Source organism: Somniosus microcephalus, chromosome 5, assembly GCF_052327205.1.
Source record: "Somniosus microcephalus isolate GS21.2 chromosome 5, FLI_Smic_1.0, whole genome shotgun sequence".
Classification (NCBI taxonomy): Eukaryota; Metazoa; Chordata; class Chondrichthyes; order Squaliformes; family Somniosidae; genus Somniosus; species Somniosus microcephalus.
Genome location: NC_140991.1, coordinates 186515504 through 186537112, shown reverse-complemented (window position 1 = coordinate 186537112; position 21609 = coordinate 186515504). Strand labels below are relative to the sequence as shown.

General features: G+C 45.0%; 1 protein-coding gene across 1 annotated transcript in view; it reads left to right on the top strand.

Moving 5' to 3' along the window:
• Window positions 1-21609, top strand: part of fam133b (family with sequence similarity 133 member B) — a 155610-nt gene that overhangs the window by 111252 nt on the left and 22749 nt on the right. Inside the window, exons 2-4 of the mRNA XM_085988506.1 lie at window positions 3245-3342; window positions 9760-9838; window positions 14386-14460. Coding sequence (XP_085844632.1) covers window positions 3245-3342; window positions 9760-9838; window positions 14386-14460 — 252 coding nt within the window. The remainder of the gene's footprint in view (window positions 1-3244; window positions 3343-9759; window positions 9839-14385; window positions 14461-21609) is intronic.

Genomic DNA, 21609 nt, shown 5'->3' with positions numbered 1-21609 from the left:
CCTCTGACCCTCTGTACTTCCTAGGGTCCTACCACTCATTGTGTATTCCCTTGCCTTATTTGTCCGTCCAAAATGCATCACCTCGCACTTTTCAGGGTTAAATTCCATTTGCCACTTTTCCGCCCATCTGACCAACCCATTTATATCGTCCTGCAGCCTGAGGCTTTCCTCCTCGCAATTTACCACCCCACCAATTTTCGTGTCATCTGCGAACTTACTGATCATACCTTTTACATTCTCATCCAAATCATTTATGTAGATCACAAACAGCAAGGGACCCAGCACCGATCCCTGAGGTACCCCACTGGACACAGGCTTCCAGTCACAAAAGCAACCTTCGACCATCACCCTCTGCCTCCTGCCACTCAGCCAGTTTAGGATCCAACGCGCCAAGGCACCCTGGATCCCATGGGCTCTTACCTTCTTGACCAGTCTCCTATGCGGGACTTTGTCAAAAGCTTTACTGAAATCCATGTAAACCACATCCACAGCATTTCCCTCATCCACACACCTAGTCACCCCCTCGAAAAATTCAATCAGATTGGTCAGACATGATTTACCCTTGACAAAGCCATGCTGACTATCCCCGATTAATCCTTGCCTCTCCAAGTGGAGACTAATTTTGTCCCTCAGAATTTTTTCCAATAATTTCCCTACCACAGATGTTAGGCTCACTGGCCTGTAATTCCCTGGTTTATCCCTGCTACCCTTCTTGAATAATGGTACTACGTTAGCTGTTCTCCAGTCCTCTGGTACATCCCCTGTGGCCAGTGAGGTTCTGAAAATTTGTGTCAGAGCCCCTGCAATCTCCTCCTTTGCCTCACACAACAGCCTGGGATACATCTCGTTCGGGCCTGGGGATTTATCCACTTTTTGGCCTGCTAAAACCGCTAGTACCTCCTCCCTCTCGATGCTAATATGTTCAAGTATGTCACAGTCCCCTTGCCCGATTTCTATGTCTACATCGTCTTTCTCCATAGTGAACACAGATGCAAAAAATTCATTTAAAACCCCGCCTACATCATCTGGCTCTACACACAGATTGCCACTTTGGTCCCTAATGGGCCCTACCCTTTCCCTGGTTATCCTCTTGCCCTTAATATACTTATAAAACATCTTAGGATTTTCCTTTATTTTGCTCGCCAGTGTTATTTCATGGCCCCTCCTCGCCCTCCTAATTTCTTTTTTAAGTATGCCCCTGCACTTTTTATACTCCTCTAGGGCTTCCTCCGTCTTTAGTCTTTTGTAACTGCCAAAAGCCCCCCTTTTTTTCCTAATGCATTTTTGTATATCCCTTGTCATCCAAGGTTCCCTTTGCTTGTTGGTCCCACCCTTGACCTTTACAGGAACATGTTGGCGTTGTACTCGCTCTATTTCCCTTCTGAAAGTCTCCCACTGCTTTGATGTGGATTTTCCTATAAGTAGCTGCTCCCAGTCCACTTTGGCCAGATCCTGCCTTATCATATTAAAATCGGCCTTCCCCCAATTTAGAACCCTTATTTCCGGGCCGTCTTTGTCTTTTTCCATGACCACCTTAAATCTCACCGAATTATGGTCACTGTCGCCAAAATGCTCTCCTACTGACACTTCCACCACTTGCCCGGCTACATTCCCTAGAATTAGGTCCAGTACCGCCCCCTCTCTTGTAGGACTTTCTACATGTTGGCTCAAAAAGCTCCCCTGGATGCACTTTAAGAATTCTGCACCCTCTAAGCCTTTCACACTCTGACTATCCCAATTAATATTGGGGAATTTGAAATCCCCCACTATTATTACCCTATTATTTTCGCACTTCTCTGAGATTTGCCTACATATCTGTTCCTCTATCTCCCCCTGACTGTTTGGGGGCCTATAGTACACTCCCAGCAAAGTGCTTGCCCCCTTTTTGTTTTTAAGTTCTACCCATATGGCCTCATTAGAGGAACCCGCTAATATATCATCCCTCCTTACAGCAGTAATTGATTCCTTAATTAATATTGCAACACCCCCTCCCCTTTTACACCCCCCTCTGTCTCGCCTGAAGATTCTATACCCCGGAATATTGAGCTGCCAGTCCTGACCCTCCCTCAACCATGTCTCCGTGATAGCAACAATATCGTACTCCCATGTGTTCAACAACAACTTCAGTTCATCCACCTTATTTGCAAGACTCCTTGCATTAAATTAAATGCCTTCCAGCCTTGCCATATTCCCTTTTGCCTTCACATATTTGCTCTGCCTTCCCAGCTGACTTGTTTTTTCCTCCGTATTTGGCTGTAAATCACCCCCTACTATAGTTCCACTCTGTATCCCATCCCCCTGCCAAGTTAGTTTAAACCCCCCCCAGCAGGCTAGTGAGCGCAGAGGAGAGAGAGCATGATGAATTGAAATGGAGGTTGAAATCACCGAGGATGAGTAGTCGCTCGGTGCAGAGGCTGTGGGAGGAAAGCAGTGAAGATATCTCGGTAATAAAATTTTAATGGTAAACTGAAGGTTTATAAGGCAGTTGTCCATGCCAATCTCCTGTATGGATGCGAAACATAGACATTGTATAGAAAACACACTCAACAACTGGAAAAGTTTCACCAAAAACACTTTCACACCTTACATCATATTGGGTGGCAGAAAAGAATAACTAATAATAAAGTACTCCAACATGCTGTCACAATTAAGTTATACCTCCAAGTGTGGGAGCTGTTATTGTTGTAATTTCTTGTATAGCATGTCTAATTATGAGATCGTGACTTGCATGTGGAGGAAGGGATTGCCTTGCTGCTCACTGCCCCATTAATATTGCAGGGTAGCTTTAGCAATAAGCATATGTGCATTTCTTTTCTGAAGTTACAAAAACAAATTTAAAGCAACTGAGCATGTGTGAATCTTGCCATTGCGGCTGCAGACGTCCCTCTGTAACCCTCACTACCACTGGTGACCCTTAGTCATCATAGAGGTTGGATAAACTGCTTCCAAAAGAAAGTCTTGATGTTTCCAGTGGCATTAATATTCGTTTGTTAACTTTACTGGTTTCCCTTCAGTAATGCTTTTTCTATTGGAGACAACCCTGTGAAGTAAGTGGGCGATAAAAATACCTTCTTATACGAGTAAGTCAACAGCCTTGATTAGATAAATGGACAGAGAATGTCTTTCCCCCTACTTTGGATAAACAGATGGTTAGGTAACAACCTTGTTTTACTATTTAATGTTTGCAAAGATTATAATATTTATAAATCCTTGCTCCAGTTGTCTAAATATTCCTTTTTTTTAGGCCTTTGTTAATCCAGTAGCTCTTGCAAGAGCGCGAGGCCCTGCTCCTTCTTCAGGACCTTCTATTCAAGATTACTTGAGTAGACCAAGACCTACTTGGTAAGATGCACAGAAAAATATTACACTTGTGCAATATTGTTTAAGTTTTGTTTTTTGCTCAGATTTCTTTCATTTGTAGCAAGGAGTTTGTGATATTTCAATGTCAAAGAAATATCTAAATGCAAATAATATGTACGTTCAATCTATGGCACTTTATTTTGTAGCTATTTTTCCAGAAACTTGCAAAACTTAGTTTAGAATGCAATTTTTTGTTACTGAAGCTGATTTTTATTTTTTTAATTGTAAATTTATCCACTTATTTGCAATTCAGTCCTACAAGTATATATCTTAAATTGTTTCTGATTCACAAATCAGTTACTATAAGAAAAACAAACTTGGCTCTTGTTTAACCTTTTGAGGTCATTCTGACTTTTCAAAATGGATATTTGATCATTAGTGCTGCACTCGTTGACTTTCCTCCAATATTGATAAGTAATCTCATTTTGAATTCCACATCATACCACATGAGAAAACACTGCTTGTATATCTTGGGAGCTGCTGCTGGAATTATTGATTTGTTCCATTACAACTTGTTATTAAATGTGTAAACAATTTGCCTGATTTGCATCACCCATTCACTGTTTCAGTTTGTGTCACTTTTAAATTTGTTTTTCAGTAAGCAACCTATATTTTAAAGACAGCTAGGCCTAGAAATTGGATATTGCCCGAAAATGGACAGTGTCATGGCCCAGCGCTATTTAGCTGCACTAGGTCAAAGTGATCTAGGAGTGCTCAGTTACTTGATTATAGTGCTGACCTCCGCGCTAAAACCGTTGCTCATTGGATAACTGCTCAACAGGTGGGCCAATATTGGGTGCAGTCTAATTCCAAGTCATGTTTGGCCTAGGCTTTCTCCACTACTTAAAGGGGAGGTGCTTTGATGCAGCAGCAGCTTATTGTCCTTTCATTTGGAGTGCAACTTGGTAGCAGAACCGATTAGGAAGAGATGCCTGAGCGGCAGCAGACGGAGAAATCAGCACAGTTCTCGGATACAACTCTGGAGGCACTGGTGGTGGAAGCCATCGACCCATACGTGTGGCAGGCTCTAGCAGGAGATATCTGCTTATGTGACGGCCACCAGTGTGGTCCCCAGGTCCTGAATCCAATGCCACAAGAAGTTTAATGACCTCACACGGCAGGTCAAGGTGAGTGAAGGCTTCAGCAACTGCCATTCCCACCATCTGCACCACAAGCCCCTCACACTGCTCAATGCAGCACACCCCCATCACTCACCTACTAGCAATCTGTAGCTATCGCCACTCCCACCATCTGCACCACAAGCCTCACACACTGCTCAATGCAGCACACCCCCATCACTCACCTACTAGTAATCTGTAGCTATCGCCACTCAGACCTCACAATCATAGCTTCACTTCACCCTCACAACCTTACCACTGCTGTAACACTCACACCCACATCTCGCACGTTGCACACACTGACGGCTATTCAGCTATGGAAGGCACATTACCCAAACACGTTGCTCCACAGTCACTGACACACTTTCCTTTCTCTTGCAGGCTAAAGCCGCACAATCACTGGCAGCAGACAGGTGGGGCGGCAAGCCTCAATATAGGCCTTGAGCCAACTGGAGGAGTGTGCTCGACATCATTGGACGGCAAGTCACTGAGGCTGTGGCAACAGGCGAAGTCGAAGCCCTTGGGGACAACAACGGCATGCTCATTTCTAATCCTTCTTCTCACATCCCACTTCCCCCTCATCCCACAATCTCTTCTCACTTATAAGCTGCTGATGCTGTATGCATGCATATCTTGCTCTTTTCCCCATCCCGCTCACCACAACTCGACCCTTGTGCCTTTCTGCTTTCCGATGACCAAAAACAAGCAGCCGCAGAGCCTGACCTTGAGGCGATGGAAGCGAGCGAGGTAAAAGAAGACACGCTGTCACTGCATTTGACATTCCCATCACCAGCTCAGAAACTGGCACTGTGCGTAGTTTAGAGGGTAGTGTAGATGCGGGATCTGCACAGGGTGAGGCACCAGACATGAGTGGGCTGCAGCAAGGCCAGGGGGATGGGTAGCTCGGGGCCAGCTCCCCGGAGGGCGAATTCGCGCACGCTCTGCTGCACACGACTCGGATGAGGACCTCGATGGGGTGGCCTTCAGAGAAGGGTGATGGGCATGCACATCAAATTGCATGGTGCAATGGCAAGCCTGCCATAGAGCCTCTTGGCAATGTCAAGCAGCATGGAGGAGTCCGCCTCCAACATTTGTTGGGGCTTTGTGCAGAGCTTGGAACCCATGATTCCCAAGCTGGAAATGATGGAAAACTCCAGGAGGGACTGTGTTGACCCAGACCTGATGTTGCGGCTGCCATTGCAGCACAGGCGGAAGTGACCCAATGTCTCAGTGCTGCAGCGGAAGCACAGACCACTGTCCTGCAGTCTCTGCTTGCTGCCACGCAAGATCAGACTGCTGCCATCGTGGCTGGGTTTACCAGTGTTGACTGGGGCTTGCAGGGTGTCGCAGCAGGCAAACAATCTGTCCTCCAGCAGATTGCTAGGAATGCTGAGGCACTGCCCCAGGGGAATGGCATTGGGCCTGTGGAGCAGGGACCCTGCTGTCCTCTCTCAGGATGACAGCATTCCTGTTCCCACCGCTGCCACTCCGCCATTGCCCTTGCCTATGCCGAGGTGGTGCAGTCCACAGCCGGGCCTTCTAGGTCCGTAGCTTCCGCCAGCCATGCTGCAGCCACTGGGGGAGCACTTTGTACAAGCACTGGAGCAGGAAAAGGCACCCGAACAACAGGCACTAAGGGATTGCACAAGGTGATTAGTTGATATAGTATTTGTGAATTAATTATTAAGTTTATTAATTTTGTTTGGAATCTTTGTTTTGTGGTGCCTCTCATTTCAGCTTTGAGCCCAGGAGGGCGTTATGAAATTCTGCGAACCCCTCCCCCTCCGCCAGCCCTCCCGGGCACAAGTATTGGGGTTGTGGAAAGCAGTCATCAGCCAGATGCACAGCAGGTAGCTCTTGCCTCCCAGCAGCCACCCTCGGGTTTGACGTGGTGGCTGGAAGATTGCTGGCTTGCCGGACTGACGCAGGATGAAGGCATCCTGCTGCCAGGATAGCGGGCATTGACCATCAGGATGCACTGGTAGCCTTTGCGGTTACAGAAGATCTTAGGATTGTTAAGCGGTGCCCGCAAAGCCACGTGCGTGCAGTCGATGGTGCCCTGCACCATGGGGAAGCCCACTATCCTGGCAAAGCCTCATGCGCAATCCTTCTGCTTCTAGAGAAGAAAACTTAGTCCCAGATGCAGCGATTGACGGCGAACTGTGAGATGTTAGCTATGTCTCCTGCTGCAAACTCGAAGGATCCGCTGGCGAAGAATTGAGGGCCACTGGGAGAGCCGTGTTTGCCCTGCTCTCCGGCTGCAGGTCTGGTTGCAGGAGGTGTCAGAGTTCTGTGACCACCTCCTTGGTGAAGCGGAGCCTCCTAATACACTGCTCCTCGCTTATATAAGTGGATATAAGAGAAGTGCTCTCTGAAGACCTTAGGTGGGTAAGGCCTCCTGTTGAGAGCCCTCCTGGCCCCCCTCCTCCTCACTCTGTGTTCATCTTCTTCGCTGCTTCCGTTCCCTCTCCTGAAGATACTCGAGTGCGAGGGGGACTGCCAGTAAAGCCCCCATGACTGTGAGCAAGTGTTGTGACCAGAAGCCTTTAAATAATAATGAAGGTGTTCTCCACTTGCAACAACACTCCCTGTCACCATAGGACCTTGAAAGAAATTTAGAAAGCTGCTAGAGTTGCAGAAAGTTCCGCAGAGTCAGTCAAACTGAAGAAACATGTCAGCTGCAAGTTGTTGCTGCTGATCCTTTTAAATACCGCTACTGGAGCCTCCTTCCTGCTTCTCAATGCTTGTTCAGCTGGTCGCAATTAAGACAGGCAGGTAAGTGGAGCGGCGCACTCTAAAATGGTAAATAGGGCGTCAAGTGAGCGTTGCACACTCACAGACGTCACTATCTGTATAATCTCCATAATGATAGTGAGCGCAGACATTGGCCGCACTGCCGCCCAGCTGAAAATGGCGGCCACCACGGGACCAGCGGACGGAAGTGCAGCGGCCACCATTTTTTTCCCGAATCGGGCCTTAACGGTTGGCGCTAAACCCCCGAATTTCTAGGCCCTACTACTTTGCAGCTATTTTTGAGATATTTAGTGTGCCTGCTGCAGTGCATATTGAAAAAATAATTTGGTGGGGTGGGGGGTTGGGGTTCATTTGAAATCAAGTCTGTGATATGTCTTTAAGACTGGTAGAGAGTGCCTATTCTGCAGCACCCAACAGAGATCCATGCCAGCTCCCTGCAAAGAAGGCTTATATCGATCAATGGAAGGGCCATATAAGGGCAGCGTGTTATAAACTGGGAAGGAATTCTATGAATAAGTGCCTATTAGTCATACCTAACTGTAATTATAATCTTTTAAGAAATATTTTTTCCTACTTATAAAGGTCCTGGGATGTTCATGATCTAGGGTTAAAGGGGAATGTAATTCCAAGGGGAATGATTTTATTCAAAGTATTCCCCCTTTCTATGGAAAAAAGAAACTAATGCCAAACAAATTGGGAATTTTTAAAACTACAATCCTATCAATATTATAGTTTCCAAGGTTCAGCAGCTCTTGGCAGTTTGAAGGCTCATTCTGTTTGCAATTGAACTGGTCTGGGATGAAGGGATTTGCACCATAACTGGCATCACCGAGTACCCTAGCAGAGAATGAATCTCTTCAGGGTCTCCATGCTAGCAAGAAAGTTGACATTTTTAAAAAGAGTTGAAGAACTATTTGGTGAGCGTATCTTCTTCATCTATAAAAAGTGCAGTATTTTGAAAAAAAGATAATGCTCCAGTCTTTCCTTTCCCTTTATCTAATGGAGATTTGTACCAATTTATTTTTGCTATACTGAACAGATATTTTCAAAATCTTGTTCCATTTTTATGACTATTTTGGCCGCCTAAAATTGGTCTCCATGTACTTTACAAGATTTCTGTATCTCCGCGTGCATGCTAGATTTAAGTGATCTTAATCTCTAGTTTTCTTTATGTAGAATATTTCCTTGCCAATTTTCCCCTTAAGCACCTTGCCCAAGTGGCCATTATACATGTTGGAGTCTCGACAGTGCATATTGACAGTCTGCAACAGATAGAACCCAATCCTGTCCTTGACTGACATTCTTGCATGCTCCTCCAACAGGGATGACTGGATAGCATCAGGATTCTAGCCATTTCTTTCACTCTCCCTCCCTTTGGGCACTCAGGCCAATTATAGTGCACCTGCCTGATATCAGCTAATGCAGCACCAGCTGGGATTCGCGCCAGAAACCTGCCTAGTTTATGTGGCTCGGCTATTCAATACATGAGCTTGCTGAGCCATCAGCAGAAGCTAGTTTTATAATACAGTAAAGTAATTCTTAAAACATCAATTCAACTTGCAAGAAAAACTTATTTGTAACACTGGAAGAGTCACTATACTCTAGTACATTGCAGCTTAAGTCACATAGGGCAATTACAAAAGACACTCTTTACTATGTTGAGATTCTAACCATTTGATGGGCTAAAAGGTGCTTTTGTTGAAAAATCATTTTGCCACCTCCCCTCCCTTCAAAATTTAACATAGTTTTGAATGGTATGTAGCAAAGTGTACATATCCCAAGGTTGCTTTTCCGTAGGACACTAAAGAAAATTCTAATCTTGAACTATTTGCGGACCAACTTCACTAAAGATGCTGTTAATTATGAAGAGCCCTAGATTGACAGCTGAACAAATCTAGGCAGTGTTTAGTATTTGATCTTATTAGCAGTCACTTGCTAGTAACCAGGCGATAAACAGAATCTAAATTACTGTATATCCGAAAAAAATCTTAGTACAAAATGAGAAAAGAAGTTTTAAAACAATATGTAATCCACTATTTTAAATGTTTTTATGTAAGTATAATTATTTTTTGCTAGACTTCAGTAATCCTTTAGTATACGTGTGGAAAAATACCCAAGCTTGGGTTGACAAGGATCCATCAGGGTTCGGATGTGCTTGTTTGTTGGCTGTTAAGGAATTGCATTGTCAGAGCAGAATTGGATTAAGCATATTGCACATCTGACATTTTTTGATATTAATTGCATCCAAAGTATAAAACCACCTAACCTTTTCCCTGGGGTTGCAGTAATCTGAGTTCACGTGCACCAGTTAAAATGCTTGTGGCTTCTGCTGCTCCAACTGTTGTATGTAACTGCCTCAATTTGACCTGGCCTCAAAGGAGAAACCAAATCTAAAGGGAACACTTTGCTTCTCCTTTAATATTTACTCTAAATAACCTTTTGACATTGCTTTTGAGAACACTTGTTAAATTGTGATCTGTAAATGACCAGAGAAATAAGATTAGTAACTTGTTTTGTACTCTTTCAGGGAAGAATTAAAAGAGCAGCTTGAAAAGAAGAAGAAAGGTTCAAAAACCCTTGCAGATTTTGAAGAGAAAATGAATGAGGTTTGTTAATACTTTATAGGGTGCCTCAACCCCTCATAAAAGATAGTAAATTTCAGTAGCTTACTCGCAATTAAGCACTTTTTTGCTCAAAACTGTAAGTTCGTTCATTTTATCTAATTTTAGATCGTGTGCTTTGTTTCTCTGTCCTGTTTGCTATTTCTCTAACAGGTTAATGTTGCAGAGGATTTATTTGTCTGTGTACATAAGCTATTGTATGTTAAATTCGGTACGTGAGGTGCGCGCTTCATTGAAAGCTCATAAATACGTGCAATTCCTATTGCACTTGGAAGTGGCACTGCAAATGGTATTTACAATGTTAAAAGTGTCACTACTGCCTGTGTGGCACAGAATAGCTGGCAATTTATACTGATAGATGTTTTTTTTTAAATCTTGTTTAGTCTGCAATTGCAGGCTCTGGCTATTGGGTGGTGTTTTGAACAGTTTCAGGGTCTAATTTTCAAAATTCTCTCTGCTACCTTGTTTTCTGTTCAAGTAAGTTTTACTTTTAACTTATCCTTTTTTACAGTTTTTTCACCTTAATCTTATTTTACCCCCCCCTGCCCTTTTTTAAAACGCTTTTAGCCTCCTGCTTTCCCTCTAAAAAATCAGATTCATGCCTGCTGCCATCCACTGCCGGGGCCTCTAGGTACAGTCACTCTAGAATGGCTGCATTTTAAATTTTGAACTTCCTTTTAATCTTTTTCATAAAAATGTATGCAACTATTACAGTGCCTCCCTGTCTGTGTGATCTCTGATTTGGCCCGGTACCTCCTTGGCACTACTTCACTGCCTCCCCACAGTGTTACTTCTGGGTATTATAGAAGTGTCCTTTAGTTTGATATAAAGCCCGTTGCTTTCTGAAATAAAAACAGAAAATGCTGGAAATACTCAGCAGGTCAGGCAGCGTCTGTGGAGAGAGAAACAGAGTTAACGTTTCAGGTCGATGACCTTTAGTTAGAACTGGAAAAAGTTAGAGATACAGGAAACTTTTTTTTATCCGGCACCGACGGGACCGACGTGGTGCCGGTTCATCAAAAATTCCGGATAACCGAGAGCTATAGTAAAAGATACGGAGAGCTGAGAGCTCCGTATAAAGCAACAAACCCTGTTGCTTAGCAACAGGTTCAGCACAATGGCCACAAGTTCCAAGCGTCTCTGTAGCTTAGCAACAGCTGCAGCCACACCCTTGCACAGCAACAGATCGAGGAAGGCAAGTAATATGAAGTATGAACCTGCCCCTGAATTTTGCCGGTTAACCGAGATTTCCGGTTATTTAGATGCCGGTAAATCGAAAGTTTCCTGTATACAGGTTTTAAGCGAGTGCAGAGGCAGTGAAAGGGGTGAGGGGAGGAAAGAACAAAAGGGAAGGTCTGATGGGGTGGAAGGCCGGAGAGATTAAATGACAAAAGGTATGGTAATACAAGGCAAAGGGAGATGGTATTGGAACAAGTAAAGAAACAAAAGATGGGTCTAGAAAAGATGTAAATAGGAATAGCAGAATCATCAACAGCTGCCATCTGAAAAAATGGGGGCAGAGATTATGATCTGAAATTGTTGAACTCGATGTTGAGTCCAGAAAGCTGTAAAGTGCCTAATCGAAAGATGAGGTGCTGTTCCACGAGCTTAAAGTGACAGGCAACCGGAAACTCGGGGTCACGCTTGCTTATTGAATGGAGGTGTTCCACAAAGCGGTCACCCAGTTTCCATTTGGTCTCGCCAATGTAGAGGAGACCACATCGTGATCAGCGAATACAGTACACTAAATTGAAAGAAGTACAAGTAAATCGCTGCTTCAGCTGGAAGGAGTGTTTAGCGCACTGGACAGGGAAGGGAGGAGGTAAAAGGGCAAGTGGTTAATCTCCTGCGTTTGCACGGGAATCTGCCATGGGAAGGGGAGTGGGTGTTGGAGGTGACTGAGGACCAGGGTATCTGAGGGAGCGGTCCCTTTGGAATGTTGAAAGGGGAGGGGAAGATGTGTTTGGTGGTGGGATCATGCTGGAGCTGGCGGAAATGGCGGAGTATGATCCGTTGAATGTGGAGGCTGGTGGGGGAGAAGGGGAACCCTATCGTGGTTCTGGAAGGGAGGGGAAGGGGTGAGCGCAGAAGTGTGCGAAATGGAACAGACACGGTAGAGGGGAATCCTCGGTTGAGGAAAAAGGAAGCACTAGTATGGAAGGTGGCATCATCAGAACAGATGTGACGGAGATGGAGAAACTGGGAGAATGGAATAAAGTCCTTACAGGAAGTGGGGTGGGAGGAAATGTAATCAAGTTATCTGGGGGAGTCAGTGGGCTTCTACTGGATGTTGGTTGATAGCCTGTCCCCAGAAATGCAGACAGAGAAGTCGAGGAAGGGATGAGTCGGAGATGGACCATGTGAAGGTGAAGCAAGGAGGGAAATTGGAAGCGAAGCGAAATAAATTTTCCAGTTCGGGGCGAGAGCAGGAAACGGCACTGATGTAGACTTTCGGAAAAAGAGGTGAGGGAGGGGACCTGAGTAGGACTGTAACAAAGAATGTTCCACATATCCCACGAAAAGGCAGGCATAGCTAGGACCCATGTGAGTTCCCATAGCAACACTTTTTACTTGGAGGAAGTGTGTGGAGTCAAAGGAGAAGTTGTTCAATGTCAGAACAAGTTCAGCCAGGTGGAGGAGGGTGGTGGTGGATGGGGACTGGTTGGGCCTCTGTTCAAGGAAGAAGCGGAGCGTCCTCAGGCCGTCCTGGTGGGGGATGGAAGTGTAGAAGGATTGGGCGTCCATAGTGAAAAGGAGACGGTTAGGGCCAGGAAACTGTTAAAGTGGTGGAGAGCGTCTGAAGAGTCGCAGATGTAGGTGGGAAAAGACTGGACAAGGGGAGAAAAAATAGAGTTGAGATAGGAAGAAATCAGTTCATTGGGACAAGGGCAAGCTGAAATGATGGGTTTACCAGGGCAGTCCTGTTTGTGAATCTTGGGAAAGAGGTCGAAGCAGGCTGTATGGGGTTGGGGGACTATGAGGTTGGAGGCTGTGGAGGGAAGCTCTCCAGAGATGAGGTCAGTGACTCTTGGAAATGATGGCTTGATGTTCAGTAGTGGGGTCATGGTCCAGGGGGAGTTAGGAGGAGATGTCAGAGTTGGCGTGCAGCCTCCGCAAGGTAGAGGTCGGTTCGCCAAACAACAACAGCGCCACCTTTGTCAGCAGGTTTGATAATGTTAGGGTTGCTTTCTGCTTTAAACATTGTAAATTGCCTTTTGGTCAGTATTATAAGTCTGAAAGCTTTTGAAGTGTGGAAAAGTTGAACTGAGTCATTCATGTGAAAGCTGTATAAATGTGTTTAAGGTTTGTTGATTCATAAAGTGAACATAATGTCTATTGTGTATAGGAGGAATGATCCTTGGTGATATAATACACTGTTCTAAGTAGCTGCTTCATGTTGGCCCGGCTTTTGCACTGGAACTTGCGGTGATTAGAAATCCATTTAGGCGTAGTGCCCTCTACAGGGGATCTGGGACCTGTGTGAACAGGAAAGCAGCTGTGTATCTCCTTAACCAATCCGATTAAAGAATCCTTACTGAGGCGCACAGTCTGAACCAGGAAGTGTAAGTTAGAATAGTTAATTCAATGCCAAATCGTGTACAAAAAGTAAAAGAAAGATGGGATTAACAGAGAGATAAGAGACAGAAAGTAAAAGTTTAAAAAATGTATTCCAACTTTTTTTAAATCTCCAACAATAATTAAAATCTGAAGGAATGAGACTCCACACTTGTAAAGTTAATTTTCAGTGCCAGAGAGGTTGTTTGGCAGTAATTAAGACTTCCCACACCGTAAAAAAATGTACTTACATTGAAATGGACAAGCCCTAACTTTTTCTGGCGAGTTTAGTGGGTATCTATCATGTAAATACTGCAACTTCACACCCTTCCATGTGTTTCAATGCTGAGACTCTCGGCAAGATACTGTAATAGCGCAGCTTCTGGAGGAGCAGGGCATCTTGGACAGCAACCTCCTGATTTCCAAGTTTAACTGTGCATGTGCGGTCGCCATAAGTTGCTGTCCAATTTACTCTTAAGAGTGAACGTTGATGGCTTCACCATTATTTTTACTGCAAAATCTGAGCTGTTATTTTGAGGACATTAATGTTTACAGTTGCTAGTTAATATTTTGTTCTAGTAAAAATGAGAATTTGTACTTTGTGATATTCATTGCAATGCATACTGCTTCAATAAGTTTGCAAGAATATGAAGCACAGATCTCACTGAACCACTGACACAGATGGAAAATGTCTGCTGTTTGTAAAAAAAAAAAAAAAAAACCACAATTGTATCTGAATGATGCATACCACAAAAGTTTCCTGTACTATTTCAATGACGTTCTTCCACAAATATGAAATAAACCCATGAGTATCGATGCCAGTGTGATAGACAGGTAAAGTAAATCTTTAGTGTCAGGGATTTACTGAAATCATTGGCAATATAGAAGTCCTGAACAATGGTTTGTGCTTCAGTTAATTAATAGTAATGTGCCAATTGTCCTATTTTTGACTCAATGTTTTGCTTTACTACTTTCAGAAATGGAGAAGAGAACTAGAGAAGCATAGGGAGAAGATACTTGGTGGAAGTGAAAGTTCATCCAAAAAGAGAGAGGTAAAACTTAACAAAATGCTTAAAACTACAAACCCAAGGGCTGGATGGGCATAGTGGATTTGGTTTATGTTTGCATCCAAACCTGAAGGAACTTTCTGTAAGGTCCTAATTCAAATTAATTTGAGCAATCTCAATTAAATTTCTAGTTGGCATATATTCTCATCACAAACTGTCCACAATTTAAAAAACGAAACTGAGATATATGGAAATAAGAGCTAGTGTTCAAAAATGAAATATCTTGTTAGAATTGAAATATAATAAAGTGGGGCCCCTTCTGAGGCTGAGCTAAGGTGCACTGTTGGCACAGTTTAAAGCTTTACTTTGGCATTTATCACTCTCTGTACCTAACCTGAAAATATTAACCTGTTACTGTGTGCAGTGTAGTTAACTGTTCAATGCCCTAAAGCTGCTGAACACAAGTTTGTATTAAAGATTTCCTGCATCCGCAATATTTTTCTTTTTGCATTCTTTACCCCCCATCCCCCAAAGTCTTAGTTTAGTTTTTGTTTTTTGGGGGTGTTTCAGCTACATGATGTTTGCAGAAACCCATCAACGTGTTTAAGTCTCTGAACCAAGTTACTGAGAAATCTGCATATGTGAAATTTCTGATTGTCCGAGTGCGCACACTCTCCGCCCAAAGGGCACACCCCACTTAACCTGCTCCTGAGCTCCCTGGACTCTATTAACAGAGGTAAAGCTTGGGGACCTTGAAGTGTGTGCAGGGGTACAGGTTGGAGTTTAGCTAGCTAAAGACTTGCAAGCTTCTGGCTACTTGTCCAGTTAGGATTACCCTACCCATTTGCGCATTGTTTTGCAGGCTTTTTTATTTATTCATTCACTGCATGTGGGCATCGCTGGCAAGGCCAGCATTTATTGCCCATTCCTAATTGCCTTTGAGAAGGTGGTGATGAGTCGCCATCTTGAACTGCTGCAGACCATGAGGTGAAGGTTGTTCCAAAGTTTTGTTAGGTGGGGAGTTCCAGGCTTTTGACCCAGTGACAATGAAGGAACAACGCTATATTTCCAAGTCAGGATGGTGTGCGACTTGGAGGGGAACTTGCAGGTGGTGGTGTTCCCATGTGCCTGCTGCCCTTGTCCTTCTAGGTGGTAGAGGTTGCGGATTTGGGAAGTGCTGTCGAAGAAGCCTTGGCAAGTTGCTGCAGTGCATCTTGTAGATGGTACACACTGCAACCACGGTGTGCTGGTGGTGGAGGGAATGAATGTTTAAGGTGGTGCAAGGAGTGCTGATCAAGCGAGCTGCTATGTCCTGGATGGTGTTGAGCTTCTTGAGTGTTGTTGGACCTGCATTCATCCAGGCAAGTGGAGAGTATTCAATCACACTCCTGACTTGTGCCTTGTTGATAACAGAAAGGCTTTGGGGAGTCGGGAGGTGATTCACTTACCGCAGGGTACCCAGCCTCTGACCTGCTCTTGTAGCCACAGTAATAATGTGGTTGGTCCAGTTAAGTTTCTGACCAATGGTGACCCCCAGGATGTTGATGATGGGGGATTTGACGATGGTAATGCCGTTGAATGTCATGGGGAGGTGGTTAGATTTTCTCTTGTTGGAGATGGTCATTGGCTGGCATTTGTGTGGTGCGAATGTTATTTTCCACTTATTAGCCCAAGCCTGGATATTGTCCATGTTTTGCTGAATGTGGGCACGGACTGCTTCATTATTTGAGGAATTGCCAATGGAACTGAACACTGCAATCATCAGCAAACGTCCCCACTTCTGACCTTATGGTGGAGGAAAGGTCATTGATGAAGCAGAGACATGAGAAATTATAATGGAGAATAAGGAAATGGCAGAGACTTTAAACACATACTTTTTGTATCTGTCTTCACGGAAGAAGACACAAAAAACATTCAAGAAACAGTGGGGAATCAAGGGTCTAGTGAGAAAAAGAAATTCAAAGAAATTAGTATTAGTAAAGAAGTAGTACTGGAGAAATTAATGGGATTAAAATCCAACAAATCCCCCTGGACCTGATGGCCTACATCCTTTTAAAAGAGATGGCTACAGAGAAAGTAGATGCATTTGTTTTGATCTTCCAGAATTCCCTAGATTCTAGAACAGACCCTATCGATTGGAAGGTAGCAAATGTAACCCTGCTATTCAAGAAAGGAGGGAGAGAGAAAACTGGGAACTGTAAACCAGTTAGCCTGACATCAGTAGTAGGGAAATTGCTAGAATGTATTATTAGTGACGTGATAACAAGGCATTCAGAAAATCATAATATGATTGGGCAGAGTCAATGCGGATTTATGAAAGGTAAATCATGTTTGACATATCTATTAGAGTTTTTTTGAGGTTGTAACTAACAGGGTAGATAAGGGGGAACCAGTGGATGTAGTGTATTTGGAATTTCAAGAAGCATTCGATAAGGTGCCAGACAAGAGGTTAGTACAAAATTATGGCTCATGGATTGAGGATTGGTTACCGGACAGAAAACAGAGAGTAGGAATAAACGGGTCATTTTTGGGTTGGCAGGCTGAAATTAGTGGGGTATTGCAAGGATCAGTGCTTGGCCTCAGCTATTTACAATCTATATCAATGATTTGGATGAGGGGACCGAGTGTAGTATGTCCATGTTTGCTGATGATACAAAGCGAGGTGGGAAAGTAAGCTATGAGGGGGACGCAAAAAGGCTGCAAAGGGATATAGACAGCTTAAGAAAGTGGGTAAGAACATGGCAGATGGAATATAATATGGAGAAATGTGAAGTTATCCACTTGGGTAGGAAAAATAGAAAAGCAGAATATTTTTTAAAAGATGAGAGATTGGGAAATGTTGGACATGGGTGTCCTTGTACATGAATCACAAAGATAACATGCAGATACAGCAAGCAATTAGGAAAGCAAATTTGTATGTTAGCCTTTATTACAAAAGGATTGACGTATAAGAGTAAGGAAGGCTTGCTGCAATTATATAGGGCCTTAGTGAGTCCACACATGGAGTACTATATACAGTTTTGGTCTCCTTACCTAAGGATATACTTGCCTTAGAGGGAGTGAAACCAAGGTTCACTGGACTGATTCCTGGAATGGGGGGATTGCCCTATGAAGAGAGATTCAGTAGACTAGGCCTATATTCCCTAGAGTTTAGAAGAATGAGAGGTGATCTCATTGAAACATACAAAACTCTTACAGGGCTTGACAGGGTAGATGCTGAGAGGATATTTCCCCTGGCTGGGGAGTCTAGAAGTAGGGGTCACAGTCTCAGAATAAGGGGTTGGCCATTTAGGACTGAGATAAGGAGAAATTTCTTCACGCAAAGGGTTGTGAACCTTCGGAATTCTCTACCCCAGAGGGCTGTGGATGCTCAGTCATTCAATATATAAGACAATCAATAGATTTTTGGATACTAAGGCCACGATTTCGCTGACCGAGGCGGGGCTGGGGTCAGTGTCGCAGTCCCAGCTGCTGCCTACTGCAGCCCGCACTGTCCAGTGATTTTACGTTAATAGGGCTTGTTAAGCCCGCCCTGCGAGGTTCCCAGCCAATTAGAGGAAGCGGGTCTGGTGACGTCATTTGATGATGCGTTATCAGCTGGTTTCCTTAAAGGGGCCATGTCCAAATTGATTTTGGCAGTTCTGCTGTCGCATGTTCTACAGCATTGAGGTGCTGCAAACCCTGACGAGCACTGCACAGAGGTGCACGGCTACACCCAGGCTCTCCCATGACTCCCTCCATTTGCTTATGGAGGGAGTCACAGCACGCAGGGAGATTCTCTTCCCTTCCAATGGGCGGAAGAGACCTCACCAGGAGATCAACGCAGCCTGGTTGCACATTGCACAGGAGGGCACAAGAGCAGGGATGTCATCAGGAGGACCAGGCTGCAGTGGTGCAAGTAGATCACAAAATGTTACTGCCAAGCCACACTCAACCTCATCCTGCTGTGCCACTCATCACATCCACATCACTCTGCCTTCCCTACTCCTGCACATCTTTACTCACACCAACTTACCTTGCACCTCCACCCATCCCTCTCTATCTACATCATCACTTTCCCATTTCACTAGCCACCCCTCACACTCACCTGCATCCTACTGCAAGCATACCAACTAACAATACACAAGGGTAGGCACTTGGGTGGTTTAGCCAATGTTCATGTGAAGTTTTTGGTAATGTACTGTCAAACATTGAAACCTTTATTTTCAGCACTTTGCTTTCTTGGACAGATTTGCATGCACCTTTGGAAGTGGCTTAGTGAGTTGCAGTGAATGGTGAGACATAAGGGTACACCCCCCCCCCCCCCCCAACCCCCGCAATGGTGATGAATGTGAAAAGTATGGCTTGGGCATTGTAGGGATGCTTTATGGTGCTGGGGTGGGGTGGTGCCAACCTAGCGCATCATGTGGCATCCAGGGTGTACAGCATCAAGTGAAGTAAATCTGGCCATGGTGAGGCCATCCCGGGCAGCACTGTGGTCGGGTGCTGATTCCCTGTATCCTGTGCAGCATCAGGTGATTGCGGAGACTGTTCGCAACCTTGGTGTCATATTTGATCCTGAAATGAGCTACCGACCACAAATCGGCAGCATAACAAAGACCGCCTACTTCCACCTCCGTAATATCGCCCGTCTCCGCCCTTGCCTCAGCTCATCTGCTGCTGAAACCCTCATCTATGCCTTTGTTACCTTTAGACTTGACTATTCCAACGCACTCCTGGCTGGCCTCCTACATTCTACCCTACGTAAATGTGAGGTCATCCAAAACTCGGCTGCCCGTGTCCTAACTCACCAAGTCCAATTCACCCATCACCCCTGTGCTCGATGACTGACATTGGCTCCCAGTTAAGCAGCACCTCGATTTCAAAATTCTCATCCTTGTTTTCAAATCTCTCCCATGGCCTCGCCCCTCCCTATCTCTGTAATCTCCTTCAGCCCCACAGCCTCCCTGAGATATCTGCGCTCCTCTAATTCTGCCCTCTTGAGCATCCCTGATTATAATCGCTCTCCGCCTCTCTACGTCTCTTTCCTCCTTTAAGATGCTCCTTAAAATCTACCTCTTTGACCAAGCTTTTGGTCACCTGCCCTGATTTATCCTTATGTGGCTTGGTGTCATTTTTTGTCTTAAAATACTCCTGTGCAGTGCCTTGGGATGTTTTACTACATTAAAGGCGTCATATAAATACAAATTGTAGTTGTTGCTGTTGGTGTGCCCGATGATGCTGGTTTTGGGGCTGATCTTGGTGATATTCTGAGGACCAAGGTGAGATATTTTCAAGGACAACAATGCTGGTGGAATAGTTGGCAGCTGAGATTGAGATGACAGAAGCGATCTGTCAATGGTTAGAGAGGTTGTTCCAATGAGGTGGCACTGGATAGAGAGTTGGCTCCAAACACTTGCAAGCTGCAGAAAGCTCAGTATGTTTTCCAGATGCAGTAACCAACATCTTCTGAGCTTTGAAAGTGAACAGCTGTAACATGGGATCTGTTATACAACTTTGGCAGCTGTCCGGTCATGAGATAATTCAATGCTGAATCCACTCATGACATGCTGAGCTGACGTGTTCCTCAAGCAGCGGGTAACCCTTTGGGGGAGCACGTAAAATTGAAATGTAGGCATAAAATAACACTTAATTGGATGTTAACAATACGTTTAATTATGTCAATTGCCTCCCCCGCTGCTTGGTGAGGGTCTGCTCAGCGCTGACAGACCCAACACCTGGGAGACTCGCATGAAAACAGGTTGTCAGCAGGTTCCCTACCCGCTGTCGAACTTTTCTATTTTGACAGCAGACCCGCCTCTGATCCTGCCCTCTGATCATCGGCAAAATTCAACCCTAAGGGAACCAAGTGATATAGGGATAGTGCAGGAAGGTGGGGTTGAGGCGGAAGATCAGCCATGATCTTATTGAATGGAGTAGCATGCTTGAAGGGCCGAATAGCCTACTCCTCCTCCTATTTCTTATGTTCTTGTGTAAGCAGCTGAAGATGGTTGGGTTTAGGACAGTGCCCTGAGGAACTTCTGCAGCAACGTCCTGGGGCTGAGATGATCGGCCTCCAACAACCACATCCAACTTCCTTTGTGGTAGGTATGACTCCAGCCAGTGGAGAGCTTTCCCTCTGATCCCCAGTCACTTCAGTTGTACTCGGGCCCCTTGTTGCCACACTCCATCAAATGCTGGCTTGCTGTCAGGGGCAGTCACTCTCACCTCACCTCTGGAATTCAGCTCTTTTGTTCATATTTGGACCAAGGCTGTAACGAAGTCTGGAGCCAAATGATCCTGGTGGAACCCAAACTGAGCATCAGTGAACAGGTTATTAATGAGTAGGTGCCGCTTGATAGCAATATCGATGACACCTTCCAACACTTTGCTGATGATTGAGAGTAGGCTGATGGGGCAGCAATTGGCTGGATTGGATTTGTCCTGCTTTTTGTGGACAGGACATACCTAGGCAATTTTCCACTTTGTCGGGTAGATGCCAGTGTTGTAACTGTACTGGAACAGTTTGGCTAGCGATGCAGCTAGTTCTGGAGCACAGGTCTTCAGCACTACAACCAGGATGTTGTCGGGGCCCAGAGCCTTTGCTGTATCTAGTGCACTCGGCCGTTTCTTTATCACATGGAGTGAATCGAATTGGCTGAAGACAGACATCTGTGGTGGGGACCTCAGAAGGAGGCCGAGATAGATCCTCCACTCGGCACTTCTGGCTGAAGATGGTTGCAAATGCGTCAGCCTTGACTTTTGCACTCGCGTGCTGGGCTCCACCATTGTTGAGGGTGGGTATGTTCATGGAGCCACCTCCTCCCATTAGTTGTTTAATTGTCCACCACCATTCACGACTACATGCAGCAGGACTGCAGAGCTTTGATCTGATCGGTTTTGGGATTGCTTCGCTCTGTCTATAGCACTCTGCTTCCACTAAACATTCTGTTTAGCATGCATGTAGTCCTATGTTGTAGCTTCACCAGGTTGGCACCTTAGTCTTGGGTATGCCTGGTGCTGCTCTTGGCATGCTCTTCTACACTCCTCATTGAACCAGGGTTGGTCACCTGGCTTGATGGTAATGGTGGAGTGAGGAATATGCCAGGCCGTGAGGTTACAGATTGTGATGGAGGAGTCTGGGACATTGGTTGATGGGTGCGATTCTGAGAGTATGACTGTGTCAGGATTTTGCTTGACTAGTCTGTGGGGCAG